The sequence below is a fragment of the Chelonia mydas genome, chromosome 2, assembly GCF_015237465.2.
Source record: "Chelonia mydas isolate rCheMyd1 chromosome 2, rCheMyd1.pri.v2, whole genome shotgun sequence".
NCBI classification, from domain to species: domain Eukaryota; kingdom Metazoa; phylum Chordata; order Testudines; family Cheloniidae; genus Chelonia; species Chelonia mydas.
Window position 1 is genome coordinate 31672299 of NC_057850.1, and position 18279 is coordinate 31690577.

Below are 18279 nucleotides of genomic sequence, written 5' to 3' on the forward strand. Positions count from 1 at the left end.
GTTGTCTGCTGTTTTCTGGACAATGTCTCCAAGGACAAAGTGAACCATTTTGCCAGGAATGGACTCTATACAACTGAACTTCTAGATAGGTAGACATAGCCAAAAAGTGCACGTGTCATTATTGGGGTAGAATCCACACATGCAACAGAAATCAGAGATGCTTTGTGCATTCATATAATGGGTTTGCATGGTCCAGTGAGTTGGGGCAATTAAATAAATTATGTATATATATGTACAGTAATATGAGTGAATAGGGAATGAAATAGTATTTGTAACTGTGCCACAGTCATTCCTTGGGTGTAGGCCAGATCTAGAAGGTGGGTTTTTTTTTCTGAATTTGTATTATGCGTTTTGTATACTCAAGTCACATACCTCATCACACGGTTTGACTGTCATAGTATGTGTGAAAACTTTCATGCTGGTCTATAAAACCTGGCCATATACTTAAACACACAGCTTAATTGTGGGATTGATACTTTGAAATTTATGAGGGCTTTTTATGCGTGCTGTTTAAACTCAAAGCAGTTTATGGATTACTGTGATGAAGTTCCTCCAAAGTAAATGTAATAAACCACGATAATGACACCTTGTGTGCATGTTGAACTCTTTATTTGTAAACAAGCGTGTAACAGAAACTCACAATGTTAAAAACCTGATAGGCAGACTAGCTGCCAGAAAAACGTACAACGCAACTAACAGTGCAAAACCCACCGAATAGTGGATTAGTGGAAATACAGTGCACAATGGTGCAAAACACTTAGACACTGGCACTGAACAGAGTTTCTGTTCTTTTTGGCCTTTCTAGTGCATTTCATGTGCACAGGCTGCTACTGGACTAGAGTGAAGTGGAAGACCGTAGAGGATATGATTTAACTGGGAATTGGTCCTGCTTCGAGCAGGGGGTTGGACTAGATGACCTTCTGGGGTCCCTTCCAACCCTGATATTCTATGATTCTATGACAATTCCAACTACAGGTCATTCCTTGTGATATAAACCACCCAAGCCCGGTGTTATCCAAAGGGTGCATGGTCTGCAGGACAAGGTAGCATGGGGCTACCGTAGGAAGAGATCCAGCTGGAGCCTGCAGTCTTATTGCCATGAGCATCATCTCACACAGTTCTTTCTATGTGCTCTATCTTCCTCAACTTGCATTCCTGCTCCAAAATTTGCACTGCCAATTTCTTTATGCTGTTCAGCCTTTCTCTTTTCCCACCCCTGCCAACCACACCACCCATGCCTTGCATCTTTGTCTCTTTGGTATTCCAGCTGCTGGTTGGCCTTCTGCAGGATTTCACCCATTATTTTGACTTGTGCTTGCTTCCTCTGTGCCCGCGCAGCACAGTTCACACTCCAAGGCTCCTTGTTGCCCATGCAGGTCTTGCCCACATGCTCAGTGTCTAATTGCCATATTTGGGGTCGGGAAATAATTCTTCCCTGGGTCAGATTGGCAGACTCTGGGGGGTTTTCACCTTCCTCTGCAGCATGGGGCACAGGCCACTTGCATGTTTAAATTAGTGTAAATGGTGGATTTTCTGTAACTTGAAGTCTTTAAATCATGATTTGAGGATTTCAGTAACTCAGCCAGAGGTTATGGGTCTATTTCAGGAGTTGGGTGAGGTTCTGTGGCCTGCAGTGTGCAGGAGGTCAGACTAGATCAGCAGTTCTCAAACAGTGAGTTGGGACCCAAAGTGGTTCATGATCCCTTTTTAATGGGGTTGCCAAGGCTGTCTTAGACTTGCTGGGGTCTGGGGCTGAAGCCAAAGCCTGAGCCCCACTGTCTGGGGCTGAAGCCTGAGGGCTTCAACCTTGGGCCGTGGGGCTGACATTACAGGCCCCCTGCCAGAGGCTGAAGCCCTTGGACTTCGGCTTCGTCCTCCCCTCCCTCGCAAGGCAGCGGGGCTTTGGTCCCCCCACCCGGAGTGGCAGGGATCAGTCAGGCTAAAGCTTCGGTCCCCCCTCCTGGGGTTGGGTAGTAATTTTTGTTGTCAGAAAGGGGTCGCGATGCAATGAAGTTTGAGAACCCCTGAGTTAGATGATCGTGATGTTCCCTTCTGGCCTTAAAGTCTGTGAGGTGGAATGGCCTGCTGAGGCAAATGAAAACATGTTACAAGGAAAAAAAAAAATACATTGCATTTGCTGCATCTGGAGGGGCGTTGGCAACCCCAGGTGAAAAGATGCTACTTTTTATCATTGGGTTTTGTTTTTCACATGCAAAAATTTATTGGCTCACACAGTCCTGTGAGCTCTCCCCAGCTCAGCATCAAGACTTCAAACATCATGATAAGATGCACTTAACAAATTCAATGTAAATCATTTACAAATCCCCACCATTTTCCCCTGGGGTTGTGTGGGGTGGGTGCCACTCTCTCTGCTTTACTGCCTGTGGTTTTACTGTCTTTTTAGGCAGGGCAACCACTGGAGAATGTGTTAGTTCTGGAGATCCCTGACTGGCAGTGTAACTTTTCATCTGATGGCTGCTGGTCTTCTCTGGTGGTTCCTCTGACTTTGGGGATTAAAAAGGTGCATTGCCATACACCATTATGGGCTTGCTTGCTGAAGCCCTAGAAGCTACTCAAATGCTCATAGAAGAAGCAGTTAAAAAGCAAGTTCTCAGAGATGCTACTATCCCTAACCTTGCGGTAGTTGGTTTTAAGCCACATAACTCGATCTCTGTACTGATATGTGATCCAGATAATATCCCAAGCTTTTTTGAGATTTGTTTGTACACATGATCATTTCTTACACTCTTACTGAAGAAAATATCTTGCTCGCCTTCCAGTAAAGATTGATCAGAATTCATCTGTGTTCCTATGACTGGCTAGCAGTGCACTTGTAGGACTTCTTCCTATTGGTGGTCATAGCTAACATAGGAGACTGTTTTTAAATGTGTTTCCAGGTGAGTGGTGAGAGTGGAAAGGCAGAGTTAAATGCCAAGCAGCTGCATAGGAACTGTATTTGAACCAAGAGGGGATGCTTCCACTTCTTAGTAAGGGCTGAGAAACATAGGCCCAGGGGATTGTGGGATAGCATTGGCCAACTCTCCGGTCATGAATTTGGGGATCCAGCCTTGAGCTGCATCCATACTGCACAATGTCAGTGCTTGGACCCAAGTCCCAGCAGGACTAAGGCCTAGACTGCACCCAGTTTCCCTCGTGAGGGTTTGCTAACCTGAGTCAGAAAGATTTGAGTGTAGACAATAGGGGCGTTTGGGTTCAAACCTGAATCCAGGTTTACAACACAATATAGACATATCTATACTGACTCTTAGTGAATTGTGCCACCTACTGTACAGTGTTATTTCCTATAATAGTATCTTAATTTTCCTTGGACATAAGAACGGCCATAGTGAGTCAGACCAAATGTCCATTATAATCAAATAGTGACCACGCTTGAACTTACGTAACTTGTCTGTCATTATGTATTCTAATACAGTTTTCATATGTATAAAAATATGTCTAGCCTTTATATTGAAACATTGCCTTGGCATACAACATTTGGCAGATCTAAAATATTTGCTCATACTGGTGTTTTTGCTGGTTTTAAAAACGGATAACACCACTATATTTTGAGGAATAATAATATGTCCTTGTATAACACATCTCAACTTCCAGTAACTTCTAAGTTAGTCAGGTAATAACCTACTTACAAGTACGATAGTTTCATATTAAAGGAAATAGAAGTTAAATGTGGAGTACTGAAAACAACTAGAAATAAATGATCAAGAATAAATTTACGATCTGTAGAGAGCTTGAACAAGATCTAAAATATCTAGCTAGCTTCTCTGATATCAGTAGTTATTCAAAAGTGATTAGTTACTATAGAGCTGAGTGGATTTAGATGCTGAGGCAGAGGGGGAAATGCTCATACCAATGTCAGCATGTTATGCTTCTGTTTGTCTCAATGTATTTTGTTGGAAGCACAGCATGGGATGGATTGGTAGCTGTACATTTTGTACAAATGCTGGACAAGATGAGCATTTTGCACTAAGAAGAGCTAGTTAGCATTAACCAGCATTTGTGTGGAAGACCTGTAAAAGGCATTATCAGTTAAATACGGGCCATGCATATATAATGTTCTGCAAATGATTATTGAAAATTGTATTCTGCTCTGTATTTCTCAAGGAAGACAACTGAACTGATGACTCCAAATGCCATTAAAAATTAAAATTTCCTTAAGTTTGACAAAAACAAGAAAGCAGAAGCCGATTTCTAAAAGCTGAAAAACAGAACTTTACAATAGCAAGGCCGAATTCCATGTAGTAGTGGAGAAAACAAGAATTATGCTGCATTTTTAAGAATGAGGAGGCAGTGGGGATGCTGTGATTGCTGCTCACTATAACAAATTAGATTCACTGTTACTTGTTCTCCCTCATTCCATTGTTCATCCCCACCCTTTGGTTCATAATACGTTAAGATTGTAAATTGCATGGGGCAGGGACTGTCTTTGTTGTAATAGTTGTAGCACAGTGCCTAGCACACTTGGGCTCTAATACCTGCTTGGAACGCTAGATAATACAGAAGTAAAAATGATAAATAATTACCATACTGGAAGAAACTAATGGTCCATCTAGTCATTTATTTATCATGTATCTAATAATGGGTAAAGTGGGAGGCTAGAAAAATAGGTGGGAAAACCTACAGTGTACCTGATTGCAGAGCTTTAATTTCAATCTTAATTAATTTCAGTCTGCTATGGCTGCTGGATATAGGTTTGTGTAGCAGATCTCTTGTTTTGAGGACAGAGATGAACTGCTGTTTCAGGGCTGCAATATTATGAATTGACTGATGTGGCTGTATATTATTTTTAGGTACAATCCATTTGTCACATTTATAATTGAATTTTTTCCTCCTGGAAAATATTACTTTTCTGGTTTTGTATTCCTTTTACAGAAAATCAAAGATATGAAATCTTCAGGCGCAGAGTTCTCCGAGGAAAGTCAGTCCCTCATTATGCAGCTATAGAGCCAGGTGGGGATGGTCTAATGATTGTCTCCTACAAACCCTTCAGATTTATGCAGGATGAGGAGAATCAGCTTGAAGAAAATGAAGATGGGAAAATAGCAGATAAAAAGAAAGGTAATATTTGTTCTGGTCACGTTTTCCTAGACTTCTGTAACGAAACCATCCTTCACTGTAACAAAATAATGCTAGATGATTTAATGAATTTCCATATATTAGGACAATATTTTTTTTCACCGTCTTAAATTTCATTGTAAATGTTTACTTCCTGGACAAAGAGATTTAAATATTTATATTATTTTATGTATATAATTTCTCTTTGTATATGGTGTTTGCCTTTCTTAATGATAAAAGATGCCTTGTGCATAGAGATGTGCAAAGAGTTTTGCTCTGCAGAAGACACACAAAGTTTACGCTTTCATTGCCTTTGCATGAAAAATGAGTATTACGCATGTAGAAATAGAGATTGTAATTGAGCTGTAAGTGTCTGTGGAAAGAGGACATTAATTGAATTCTAACTTCTTCATGTGCAGATCAGTGGTGTGAAGGGCAACCACTAGCTCAGCAGGAAGACAAAATCCTCCATGTTTTCATCATCAACATGCTGAGTGATTGTACCAGTTAGCACAGAGGACCTGATCCAGTGAAGTCTGTCAGTGTCTTCTCATTGACTTCTTTTGGGATTTGAATCAGGCCCATGCTCTTTAGATTGGCTTTTGCTTTTCTAAACTGTTTGCCAGTTAATGCCTCCATCCTAAATAACCTCTAAATCATTTTCAAATCCTCTCTTTAAAAAAAAAAAAAAAAAAAGTTCTCTCTACAGGTAGTCATATTGGTTTGCCTATTGGGTGTATCCTAATCAGGATCATTGGTGGGCTATTTTATGGAAAACACCATTTATGGGTTATTTTCACATGAAAACATTTGCTGTGGTTCACTGATGTGTATTTCAAACCTTCCACAAAGCTGTAGCTAAAGGAAGCCAGAAACGTGCACAGGCTAGGTCTGTTAGAAAGGTGTGTGGGTTTTTTTGTTTTTGTAGGATTGTAGGCCTGGAAGGGACCTCGAGAGGTCATCTAGTCGAGTCCCCTGCATTCATGGCAGGACTAAGTATTATCTATCCTAAGTGTTTGTCTAACCTGTTCTTAAAAATATCCGATGATGGAGATTCCACAACCTCCCTAGGCAATTTATTCCAATGGTTAACCTCCCTGACAGATGGAAGTTTTTCCTAATGTTCAACCTAAACCGCCCTTCCTGGAATTTAAGCCCATTGCTTCTTGGCCTATCCTCTGAGGTTAAGCCGAACAATTTTTCTCCCTCCTCCTTATAACAACCTTTTATGTACTTGAAAACGTTTATCAGATCCCGCCCATCCCCCCTTAGTCTTCTCTTCTCCAGACTAAACAAACTCAGTTTTTTCAATATTCCCTTGTAGGTCTTGTTTTCTAGACCTTTAATAATTTTTGTTGCTCTTCTCTGGACTTTCTCCAATTTGTCCACAGCTTCCTAAAATGTGGCGTCCAGAACTAGACACCGTACTCCAGTTGAGGCCTAATCAGCATGGAGTAGAACGGAAGAATTACTTCTTGTGTCTTGCTTACAGTGTTCCTGCTAATACATCCCAGAATGATGTTTGCTTTTTTTTTTTTTTTTTTTTTTTGCTGCAGTGTTACACTGTTGACTCATATTTAGCTTGTGATCCACTGTGATCCCCAGATCCTTTCTGCAGTACTCCATCTTAGACCATCATTTCCCATTTCAAGGTATACCACATCTACTGCTTCCCCCCAAGCACAAAGCTTGTTACCCTGTCTAAGAAATCTATCAGTTTGGTTTGACAATGATTTGTTCTTGACAAATCCATCCTGGCTGAAAGGTCAGAAAATAACCACCCAAAGGTGATCTAAACAGGTGTTGGACTATATTAGCCTTTGCTGTACAATAGCTTGCCTGGACCCTCTGTGCAGATTAGAGTCCATTCCACCAGAGTTCAAGCAGCCTCTGCTGCTTCCCTACTGGACATTCCAATTTTGGAGATTTATAAAGCAGCTACCTGGAGTTCAGTTCACATGTTCACTCAGCACTACTCCTTGGTAGAGGGTTCCAGATCTGATGCCCACTTTGGCAGAGCTGTCTTAGTCATGGGCTCACTAAACTGAGCACCCACTTGGAGGACATGAGATCTCTTCTTATGAGTCGTCATCTAAAATGGAATCCATATGGACAACTACTCCAAAAACAAACTGTTGTTTACAATACAGTAACTGGTTTTTGTGATTTGTTGTCGTAGAAATGTAGGGATATAAGGGACCTCAAGAAGTCAAGTCCAACCCCTGGTGCTAGGCAGATCACATTAAAAAGCCCATCCCTGACAGGTGTTAGTTTTTAAGAAGAGATTTAACAACCAATATTGGGGATACCACAACCTTCTTTGGAAGACTATTTCCGGACCTTAACTACTCCTATAGTTAGGTTTTTCCTAATACAGTATCTAAATGGACACATGTATTTCCACAACCCACCCTCCTTCCCAGCTGGATTCTGTAGTTAGGAGACTGAAGGCTAGTTACGTCTGTCCTCCCCTTTATTCCCTTGGCTACAGTGTGCGAGAAGATATTGGGGCCATGCCTGCACCCAGTATGAACACTAGTATTTAAAAAGATTCAGACCTCACACACATGGGGCACATGTATCGGAAGTGGAATATATGTGGACAACACATCTCAAAGAACCACTGTTACTGTGGAGTCATGAAGATAACTCAAAGGGTGCTGAATCTAGATAATGGGATTAATGCTCACTGAGACGTAGTGCCTTTGCTTATTTGAATGAATTTTTGTATTGATTTCATAAAGTTGTGACTATTTAAAAATGCCATTTGAAATGTAAAAAAACTACAAGTGCATATTTATATTGTTCAGCTGAGTGTACACCTGCATATTTAAATATACACATGAGTGTAAGCAACTCTCCGTAACTGAGACACAAGTGGACTTTGGTCAAACACCTACTGGTAGCCAGAAAACGATGTTCCTCTCTATTTTTTATAGATCAGAATAGCTTTCATATGAAGTTTTCAGAGTAGAAAGTGAATAAACACACTTTACCAGATTTCTTTTTCCCACCCCATCAACCATATACTTTGTATTTTGTAACTGACTTTGCCTTTATATGTATGTTTCCATTTGTAGACCCTGTCTATTACTGGCAACAGACTGAAGATGATTTGACCGTAACAATTCATCTTCCCCAAGACATCACTAAAGATGACATACAAGTACAGTTTTCTCCTGATCATATCATTGTAGCATTGAAAAGTCAGCCTCCTTTGGTGGAAGGAAAACTCTGTTCATCTATTGACCATGAAAGCTGCACATGGATAATTAGAGATAATAGGTATTAATAATCTACATGTTGATTTTACTTTTCGTATTAATATATATTAAGTCAAAGTACAGTTTTATTTTTTTTAAAAATCCTATTTGTTTCTCTCCAATCCAGTCCTTGCAACAGGCACCATATAAAATCCATTGAAGTTGATGTCAACTAGTGAAGGATCAGGCCTTTATTCAAAAAGGGCCTGCTCCTGCAAACACTTCTGTAAGTTACTCATGCATGAGTAGTTCAACATGCACAATTGTCTCATGATTTTCCAGTCATTCTTTCTCTCCGAAATGAAAATGTTTTAAAAATTTCAAATTGACACACATGTAGAACTTTATAAGCAATAAGGTGGTTTGGAAGAAGAAAGGTTTTGAAATAAAAAGCTTATTCAGTCTTTCATCCCTATTCACTATATTGCCATCAGGGTCTGCAGAATTTGCACATACAAAGATCAGCTGTGGGTTCAAATTAGAAAGTTAGAGGCATAAGTACTCAGACTGCCACCCACAATTCATTCCTCCAGATGCAAATAGTGTGAGCTCCATATGCATATGCTAAAAGGGAGGCTGGAGCTCCTGCCCTCTTAAAAATGTACCCCTTTAAAAATTTTTGGTTATACAGTTTCAAAGAATGAAGCCTTAACTGGCTCAGCTTGTAAGCCAATTTCTTTGTTATTGTTAAAAGGTACAGTGAAACTGCCATGTATACACATTAATGTCAAGGTTTTAAGAGCGCCTTAAGAATTTTTGTTGAACTAAATTACTGTGCTTTCAAGGCAACCACTATTCAGAATGGTTTGATTTGATGTATTTAGATTGGTGTAAAATGGAGGGCTACTTATGGGATGGAAAATTCTTTAACGTTTTCTTTCTGGAGCAAAGGTTTGTGACATCTTAGCGGGAAATGCTCTCTAGTAGCCTCTTGGTTTGGAAAGAGGCTGTTCAATCAGACAGCTAAAGAAAGACAAATCTGGGAGCCAAATGGTTATTCCACCTGCAGCAAACTTGGCAAAAATATTCAAACATTTTTTCAACCTTCTTAATATTCATATCTTCACAGACATTAAGGACAAAAGGGACCATTATGAGTATCTAGTCTGACCTTAAATGAGGAGTTGAATAAATGTATATCTTCAAGATCTTTTGTTTGTACAATTGACAGTAGTGCAGCTGCTTCTCTTCTAAAATAATTGACGTTTGGTGATTGAATTTACCACCTTGTTCTGCCCTGTTGACTGACCCTTCAAGTATTTTGTGTCTCAGTGTTCTTTCCTTGTTTTTAACATATGATTAAGAGCATAATATACATGGAAATTAATTTTGTTTAAATATAAAATTATACTACGTTAAGTATCAGACTGCAGTGTATGTCAAGGAATTGTTGACACAAATTTTAATTTTAACACTTTTTCAAGAAGAAAGAGAAAACATATCAATGGGGTGCCAAATAACTAGCGTCATTAGCTTTAGGTGTTGTTCCATGAGCAAAAGTGGGCAGCCAAGAACATCTATAGTGTTCTTCTAAAAGCCACTGAGTCAAGTGCAGCTCCTGCTGATTCAATGCCAAACATCTGTTGAGTTCAGAATCTGGTCTTCTGTATTCACAGTCTAATATTCTGACACCAGAGCTTCATTTTTTTTCCAATAAAAGACACTTATTGTTGGGTAGATAGGTTTTTGACTGCACTGAATATGTTTGGCAGCCTGAGAAGCAGATACAGTTCTCAGCAGCCAGTTAACTGAAAAAATTGTTTCCGATCTGAATGTGTTTTTGTATCGAGGCGTGGATTCTGTTCCAACTGGGTATGAAATTATTTCCCTTATTGTTCAAAAATGGTCCTTTTCCTTCCAAGAGCAATTTTGAAAATGAAGAGTTCTCATAGACATGAAGGTCAGAAGGGACCATTATGATCGTCTAGTGTGACCTCCTGCACAATGAAGGCCACAGAATCTCACCCACCCACTCCTGCAATAAACCTCTCACCTATGTCTGAGCTACTGAAGTCCTCAAATCGTGGTTTAAAGACTTCAAGGTGCAGAGAATCCTCCAGCAAGTGACCCGTGCCCCATGCTGCAGAGGAAGGCGAAAAACCCACAGGGCCTCTGACAATCTGCCTGGAGGAAAATTCCTTCCTGACCCCAAATATGGTGATCAGCTGAACCCTGAGCATGTGGGCAAGATTCACCAGCCAGACACCCAGGAAAGAATTCTCTGTAGTAACTCCGATCCCACCCCATCTAACATCCCATCACAGGCCATTGGGCATACTTACCGCTAATAGTCAAAGATCAACTAATTGCCAAAATTAGGCTATCCCGTCATACCATCCTCTCCATAAACTTATCAAGCTTAGTCTTGAAGCCAGATATGTCTTTTGCCCCCACTGCTCCCCTTGGAAGGCTGTTCCAGAACTTCACTCCTCTGATGATTAGAAACCTTCATCTAATTTCAAGTCTAAACTTGAGTCTCCTTTCATAAGACAGCTTTTCCATTCCTCGGATCATCCTGGTAGCCCTTCTCTGTACCTGTTCCAGTTTGAATTCATCCTTCTTAAAAATGGGAGACCAGAACTGCACACAATATTCCAGATGAGGTCTCACCAGTGCCTTGTATAATGATATTAACTCCTCCTTATCTCTACTGGAAATGCCTCGCCTGATGCATCCCAAGACTGCATTAGCTTTTTTTACGGCCATATCACATTGGTGGCTCATAGTCATCCTGTGGTCAACCAATACTCCGTTACTTCCAATTGATACATTCCCCAGCTTATAACTAACATTCTTGTTATTAATCCCTAAATGCATGACCTTACACTTCTCAATATTAAATTTCATCCCATTACTATTACTCCAGTTTACAAGGTCATCCAGATCTTCCTGTAGGATATCCCGGTCCTTCTCTGAATTGGCAATACCTCCCAGCTTTGTATCATCTGCAAACTTTATTAGCACATTCCCACTTTTTGTGCCGAGGTCAGTAATAAAAAGATTGGTCCCAAAACCGATCCCTGAGAAACTCCACTGGTAACCTCCCTCCAGCCTGACAGTTCACCTTCCAATATGACCCGCTGTAGTCTCCCCTTTAACCAATTCCTTATCCACCTTTCAATTTTCATACTGAGCTCCTTCTTTTCCAATTTAACTAATAATTCCCCATGTGGCACCGTATCAAATGCCTGACTGAAATCTAGATAAATTAGATCCACTGCATTTCCTTTGTCTTCAAAAATCTGTTACTTTCTCAAAGAAGGAGATCAGGTTGGTTTGGCATGATCTACCTTTTGTAAAACCATGTTGTATTTTGTCCCATTTACCCTTGACCTCAATCTCCTTAACTACTTTTTCCTTCAAAATTTTTTCCAAGACCTTGCATACTACAGATGTCAGACTAACAGGCCTGTAGTTACCCGGATCACCTTTTTTTCCTTTCTTAAAAATAGGAACTGTGTTAGCAATTCTCCAATCATACGGTACAACCCCTGAGTTTACAGATTCATTAAAAATTCTTGCTAATGGGCTTGCAATTTCATGTGCCAATTCCTTTAATATTCTTGGATGAAGATTATCTGGGCCCTCCGATTTAGTCCCGTTAAGCTTTTCGAGTTTCGCTTCTACCTCAGATATGGTAATATCTACCTCCATAGCCTCATTCCCATTTGTCATGCTACCAAAATCCCTAAGATCCTCATTAAAGACTGAGGCAAAGTATTTGTTTAGCTTTTGGGCCATGCTCAGATTATCCTTAACCTCTACTCCATCCTCAGTGTTTAGCGGTCCCACTTCTTCTTTCTGAGTTTTCTTCTTATTTATATGGCTATAGAACCTTTTACTATTGGTTTTAATTCCCTTTGCAAGGTCCAATTCTACATGGCTTTTGGCCTTTCTCACTTTATCCCAACATGTTCTGACCTCCATAAGGTAGCTTTCCTTGCTCATCCCTTCCATCTTCCACTCCCTGTATGCTTTCTGCTTTTTCTTAATCATCTCTCTGAGATGCTTGCTCATCCAGCTTGGTCTACAACTCCTGCCTATGAATTTTTTCCCCTTTCTTGGGATGCAGGCTTCCCATAGCTTCTGCAGCTTTGACTTGAAATAATCCCAGGCCTCCTCTGCCTTTAGATCCATAAGTTCTTCAGTCCAATCCACTTCCCTAACTAATTTCCTAAATTTTTGGAAGTCAGTCCTTTTGAAATCAAAAAACCCTAGTCGCAGATTTATTTTTGTTTATCCTTTCATGCAGTTTGAACTGGGTTAGCTCATGATCGCTTGAACCAAGGTTGTCCCTTGCAACCATTTCTTCTATGAGATCCTCACTACTCACCAAAACCAAATCAAAAATGGCATCCCCTCTAGTCGGTTCAGCAACTACTTGATGAAGGAATCCATCAGTTATCACATCCAGGAAAATCTGAGCCCTATTATTATTATTAGCACTTGTCCCCCAGTCTATATCTGGGAAGTTAGTCTCCCATGATCACGCAGTTTCTATTATTATTTACTTCAATAAAAACATTAAAGAGGGCTCTATTCATATCCAAATTAGATCCCAGCGGTCTACAGCACACCCTAAGTACTATCCCAGAGGAGGCTCTAGTAGTTTTCTTCCCCAGTGTGATTTTTGCCCAGATGGATTCTGTCTTATCCATTCCATTGCTTCTTATTCCTTTACAGTCTACCTCATCGTTGATATACAATGCTACTCCCCCACCTTTACCTTTATTTTGGTCTTTCCTAAATAGCACATACCCTTCAATACCTGTAGTTCAGTCATGACCACTATTCCACCATGTTTCTGTTATCGCTATAATATCTGGTTTCACTTCCTGCACCAGTAACTCTCGTTCCTCCATTTTGTTACCTAGGCTCCTCGCATTAGTGTACAAACATCTTAATTTTTGCTGTTTAGCCTTGCTCATGTTCTTTACCTGATTAGGCACAGACATTCTACCACCAGTATCACCTATTAGACTGGTATCTACACTACCCTTCCTCCTTCTGTCCATTCTCCTACCCACGCCTGTATCCTTTCTTACTTCGTTTTCTTACCTCTCAATGTTAAAATCCGGCATGGAGATTACCTGGATATCTCCCCCAAATTCCTAGTTTAAAGCTCTCTTAATCAGTTGTGCCAGCCTCCATCCTAGAAGTCTATTTCCTTCCCTACTCAGATGAAGTCCATCCTGAGAGAACTGTCCTCTGTCCTTGAATGCCTCCCAGTGTCCATACGTCGCAAAGCCCTCCTTATAGCACCACTGCCTGATCCATCTGTTGATAGTCATCATCTTGTCACACTTTTGTTGCCCTTCTCTAGGAACAGGCAGAATCCCACTGAAGATCACCTGAGCCTCGATTTCTGTACGCGTCTTCCCCAGCCTGGCATAGTCTCCCTTGATACATTAGAGCGAGAATCTAGACATATCATTTGTTCCCACATGAAGGACAATCAGTGGATTCTTTCCCGCTTCCTTTAGGATCCTCTTCAACCTCAGGTCCACATCCTGTATCTTAGCACCCGGCAGACAGCACACCCTTCTGTTCTCTGGATCAGCTCTGGTTACAGGCCTGTCCATCCTTCTGAGTAAGGAGTCCCCAGTCACGTAGACCTGCTTTTTCCTGATGATGGTGCGATTCTCTAGTCTATACCCTGTTCCCTCTGGCTGCAAGTTCTTTCCATTCCTATTCTCCCTTGTAATCCTCTTCAACCCAACCTTTATCCTCCTGGGGCTCATATTTGGTGTTGTCTCCATTGACTCTTCCCCTTTTCCTGTAGGATTAGCTGCTCTTCTCTTCTTCCTTGCCCTTCCACCTTCAGTGACCTTCTGCTGTGCCCCTTCTTCATTTTCCAACTCTGCATACCTGTTCTTGAGCTCTATTTCTCCTTCACTAGCCCGTCTTTTCCACTGCCTGGTTCTTTTAGTCACCTGCTTCCACTGTCCATTTTCTTCACCCAGCAGTCTCCCCTCAGACTTCTTCGGTCCTGCTTCCATCTGCAAGTCTGAGCTTTTTCCTTCAGCCGCCTCGTGTCTTTGCTCCATAATCTGCTCGAGCCCCCTTCTAAAGTCAGCCGGAGTTCCCACCTGCATCTCCAATCCTCGGATCTTTTCTTCCATCAGCTCTATCAGGCGGCACTTCATGCAGATGAAACTCTCTTTTCAGGTACCCCTTCCAGGATCATGTACATGCAGCAGCTTCCACATCCAGTCATCTTCATTGTGTCTTCCCCTGCTTGGGTCTCTACCACTGCTGCCTCTGTATCTGTCATAGCCTTCTCACCTAAGTCCTGTTAGTTCGGGAAGCACAAACCAAACCAAACCACCACCACCCACAGCAAAACAAACCCCCAACGAGCACCAAAACACTGCCAGAACACCCCACGCTCCCTTCACTAGCCTGTCTACTCCTCTGCCTGCCTCTCTTAGTCTTCCCCCCAAACTCCCCTTGCAAACTCCCGCTCAAACTCCCCTGTTTACAGCTCTGTTTGCTAGCTCCTGTGCCGCTGCAGCTGTCAAGTAGGTACAGCCATGTATTCCACTTAGGTGTGTGCACAAACCCAGTGCACTGGAGCCTAAGAATTTTGCCTAGCAGTACCGATAGATGGCCAGCACTCATACCTAGCGGCTACATCCCCACCCTTGGTTATGTGAGAGGCCCCCCAACCCTCCATTCCTTCTTACTGCCTGTAGTTGGAGTGGGACCTCTTTGTGTTTTCTAACCTCACAACCTCTCTACTTCTTAGTGACTTTTCTAGTTCTACACAGCTAATTAGTACTAGGGTTGTCAAACAAATTAAAAAAATTAATTGCAATTAATCATGAGATTTAAAAAAAAATAATCACAATTAATTGCAATTTTAGTTGCACTGTTAATAATAGAATACCAATTTATATTATAAATGTTTTTGTATGTTCTTCTACATTTTCAAGTCTATTGATTTCCATTATAACACAGAATACAAAGTGTACACTGCTCACTTTATATTATTTTTATTACAAATATTTGCACTGTAAAATAGATAAAAGAAATAGTATTTTTCAGTTAATCTCATACAAGTACTGTAATGCAATCTCTTTATCGTGAAAGTGTAACTTAGAAATGTAGAATTATTTTTTTGCATAACTGCACTCAAAAACAAAACAATGTAAAACTTTAGAGCCTACAAGTCCACTCAGTCCTACTTCTTGTTCAGCCAATCGCTGAGACAGACAAGTTTGTTTACATTTATGGGAGATAATCCTGCCTGCTTCTTATTTACAATGTCACCTGAAAGTAAGAACAGGTGCTTGCATGCACTGTTGTAGCTGGCATTGCAAGGTATTTACGTGCCAGATATGCTGAACATTATTATGCCCCTTTATGCTTCGTCTTGTAGGCTTTAAAGTAATAGTATCTACATTTGTAAGTTGCACTTTCATGATAAAGAGATTGCACTACAGTACTTGTATGAGGTGAATTGAAAAATACTATTTCTTTCATTTTTTACAGTGCAAATATTTGTAATAAAAATAATATAAAGTGAGCACTGTACACTGTGTTCTGTGTTGTCATTGAAATCTACGTATTAGAAAATGTAGAAAAAAATCCAAAAATATTTATTATAGATTTAAAATGGTATTTTATTAACAGTGCAATTAAAACTGCGATAAATAATGACTTTTTAAAATCTAGTTAGTTTTGAATTCATCTTTTGCATTAATTGCGATTAACAGCCCTAATTAGTACCTTAGTGTAGTGTTAGTTAGATTTAGTATTCCTTAGATTTAGTTGAAGTATTTCCCTGGTTATGCCCTCACCAATGTTAAAACATGTCCTTCGGTGGAGGAGTAATCCCCACACACGTGCTTGCTGTGCTTAGGTGAAGCCCATGGCAAGGAATGGTGTTTGATTTGCAAATCATTAACAAAGTGAACTCCGATGACGATGGATCTTTGTCTAAAGCAGCACCTACTCGAACAGGCCTTGCAGTCTGCTTCAGCTCTGAGTCCCATGTTGGATCAGAGGTCACCTTTGGGTTTTGAGGGAGCATCCGCGTCACATCCTGGAGCTTGTGTTTCTCCGAAGGGACTGAGGAGTTGCTTCCCATCAAGTGCACCGAGGAAAAGGTTGCATAAGACCAATAGTGGCCATTCCTTGTCGCATGGAGACTCGTCTGCCTCCTCCCAAAGGAGTGTGGACCAGCACAGTGTGAATGCCAATGCATGGGATGGGGCAGGTCCCATCTATTGCTCCGCAGTATGATGCAGGGAGGAAAGAGACCCTTTACCTTTGACTCCGGTTCCAGCCCCAGGGCGTCTGAATCCTATACTGACGAGAGCAGTGCCAGTACTGACTGGTTTTGTGCCAGCGGCATATCAGGAGGCAATGGACCTTTTCTCTCTTTCTGTCCTGACCTTTCCATTGGTCCAGGACCTTCCCAGAGCTACATCCTCTAGGTCAGGGGTTCTCAAACTGGGGGTCGCAAGGTTATTACAGCTGGGGTCGCGAGCTGTCAGCCTTCACCCCGAACTCTGCTTTGCCTCCAGCATTTATAATGGTGTTAAATATATAAAAAAGTGTTTTTAATTTATAAGTGGAGGTTGCACTCAGAGGCTTGCTGTGTGAAAGGGGTCACGAGTACAAAAGTCTGAGAAACACTGCTCTAGGTCATCTTTGCAGCTTGGGGCATTCTGATGTTTGAGCTATTTGCCATGAGACACAGCAGGAAATATCATATGATCTCAAGGGGGCCTCATCCCTGGCTCCCTGTCTGACACCTTCCATCTCAGCTGGCAGTTGGCTCTCCTTTGGTTCTCCAATGTTCTTGCACTGTCAGTTCAGCCTCTCCCTTCCTCGCAATTCTGACCTACTCACACAAAACTTACACCCCGTGCTTAGCTCCCTGCATCTCACGGCATTGCTGCTTCATGACTAACTGAGGAGGAAGAATGGTGGTCAGCAGCTGTTCAACAGGTCCTACTCAACAGTAGAAAGCCCTCTACCAGAATGGCTTATTCAGCTAAATGGAAGCTGTTTTTGGTGTGGTTGGCCTGTGCATTTCAGCCAATGGTGACTTCTGTTCAGGACATCTTGGAGAATACTTGCTGTACCTTCAGTTCTTCGGATTTGCACTTAGCTCATTGAGAGTGCATCTGGCAGTGAAAGTGGAGTTTCATCCCCCATTCAGGGAATATCAATCTTCTCCAATACCATGATAGCAAGATTCTTAAAAGCTGTTCTTCATCTTCATTGTCCAGTCTGAGAGCTGGTTCCTCTGTGGGACCGTAACTTGTTCCTAACAGCTGTAATGTGACCTCCGTTCAAGCCCCTGCATCTTGTTTGTCCCTTTCCGCTTTTGTGTCAGAAGACTGTGTTCATGATAGCGATAACATCCACAAAAAGTGAGTGCGAGTTGCAGGCTCTACTGCTTGAGCCTCCTTTAGGACCAAGTGACTTTACGACCACACACATGATTTTTGTGTAGGGTGATATCTCAGTTTTATTTGAAGCAGGCAGTATATTTTCCTGTGTTCTTTCCTAAGCCACATTCATCTCTGGAGGAGCAGTGTCTCTATGTGTTAGATGTCAGGCAATGTCCGGCATTCTATTTAGACATCGCTAAATCGTTCCATGCTTCACCTTGCCTTTTTGTGTCATATGCGGATTGTACGAAGGGGCAAGTGGTCTCTTCACAGATTATCTCTAAATGGTCTCCTTGGGAGCCTAAACAGTTCATCGAATCATAGAAGATTAGTATTGGAAGAGACGTTAGGAGGTCAGCTAGTCCAACCCCCTGCTCAAAGCAGGACCAACCCCAGTTAAATCATCCCAACCAGGGCTTTGTCAAGCCAGGCCTTAAAAACCTCTAAAGATGGAGATTCCACCACCTCCCTAGGTAACCCATACCAGTGCTTCACTATCCTCCTAGTGAAATAGTTTTTCCTAATATCCAGCCTAG

General features: G+C 41.4%; 1 protein-coding gene across 2 annotated transcripts in view; it reads left to right on the forward strand.

Moving 5' to 3' along the window:
- Positions 1-18279, forward strand: part of NUDCD1 (NudC domain containing 1) — a 144834-nt gene that overhangs the window by 72674 nt on the left and 53881 nt on the right. For both annotated transcript variants that reach the window (XM_007065303.4, XM_037892116.2), the window contains exons 5-6: positions 4891-5076; positions 8154-8358. In XM_007065303.4, the coding sequence (XP_007065365.2) occupies positions 4891-5076; positions 8154-8358 (391 nt within the window). The remainder of the gene's footprint in view (positions 1-4890; positions 5077-8153; positions 8359-18279) is intronic.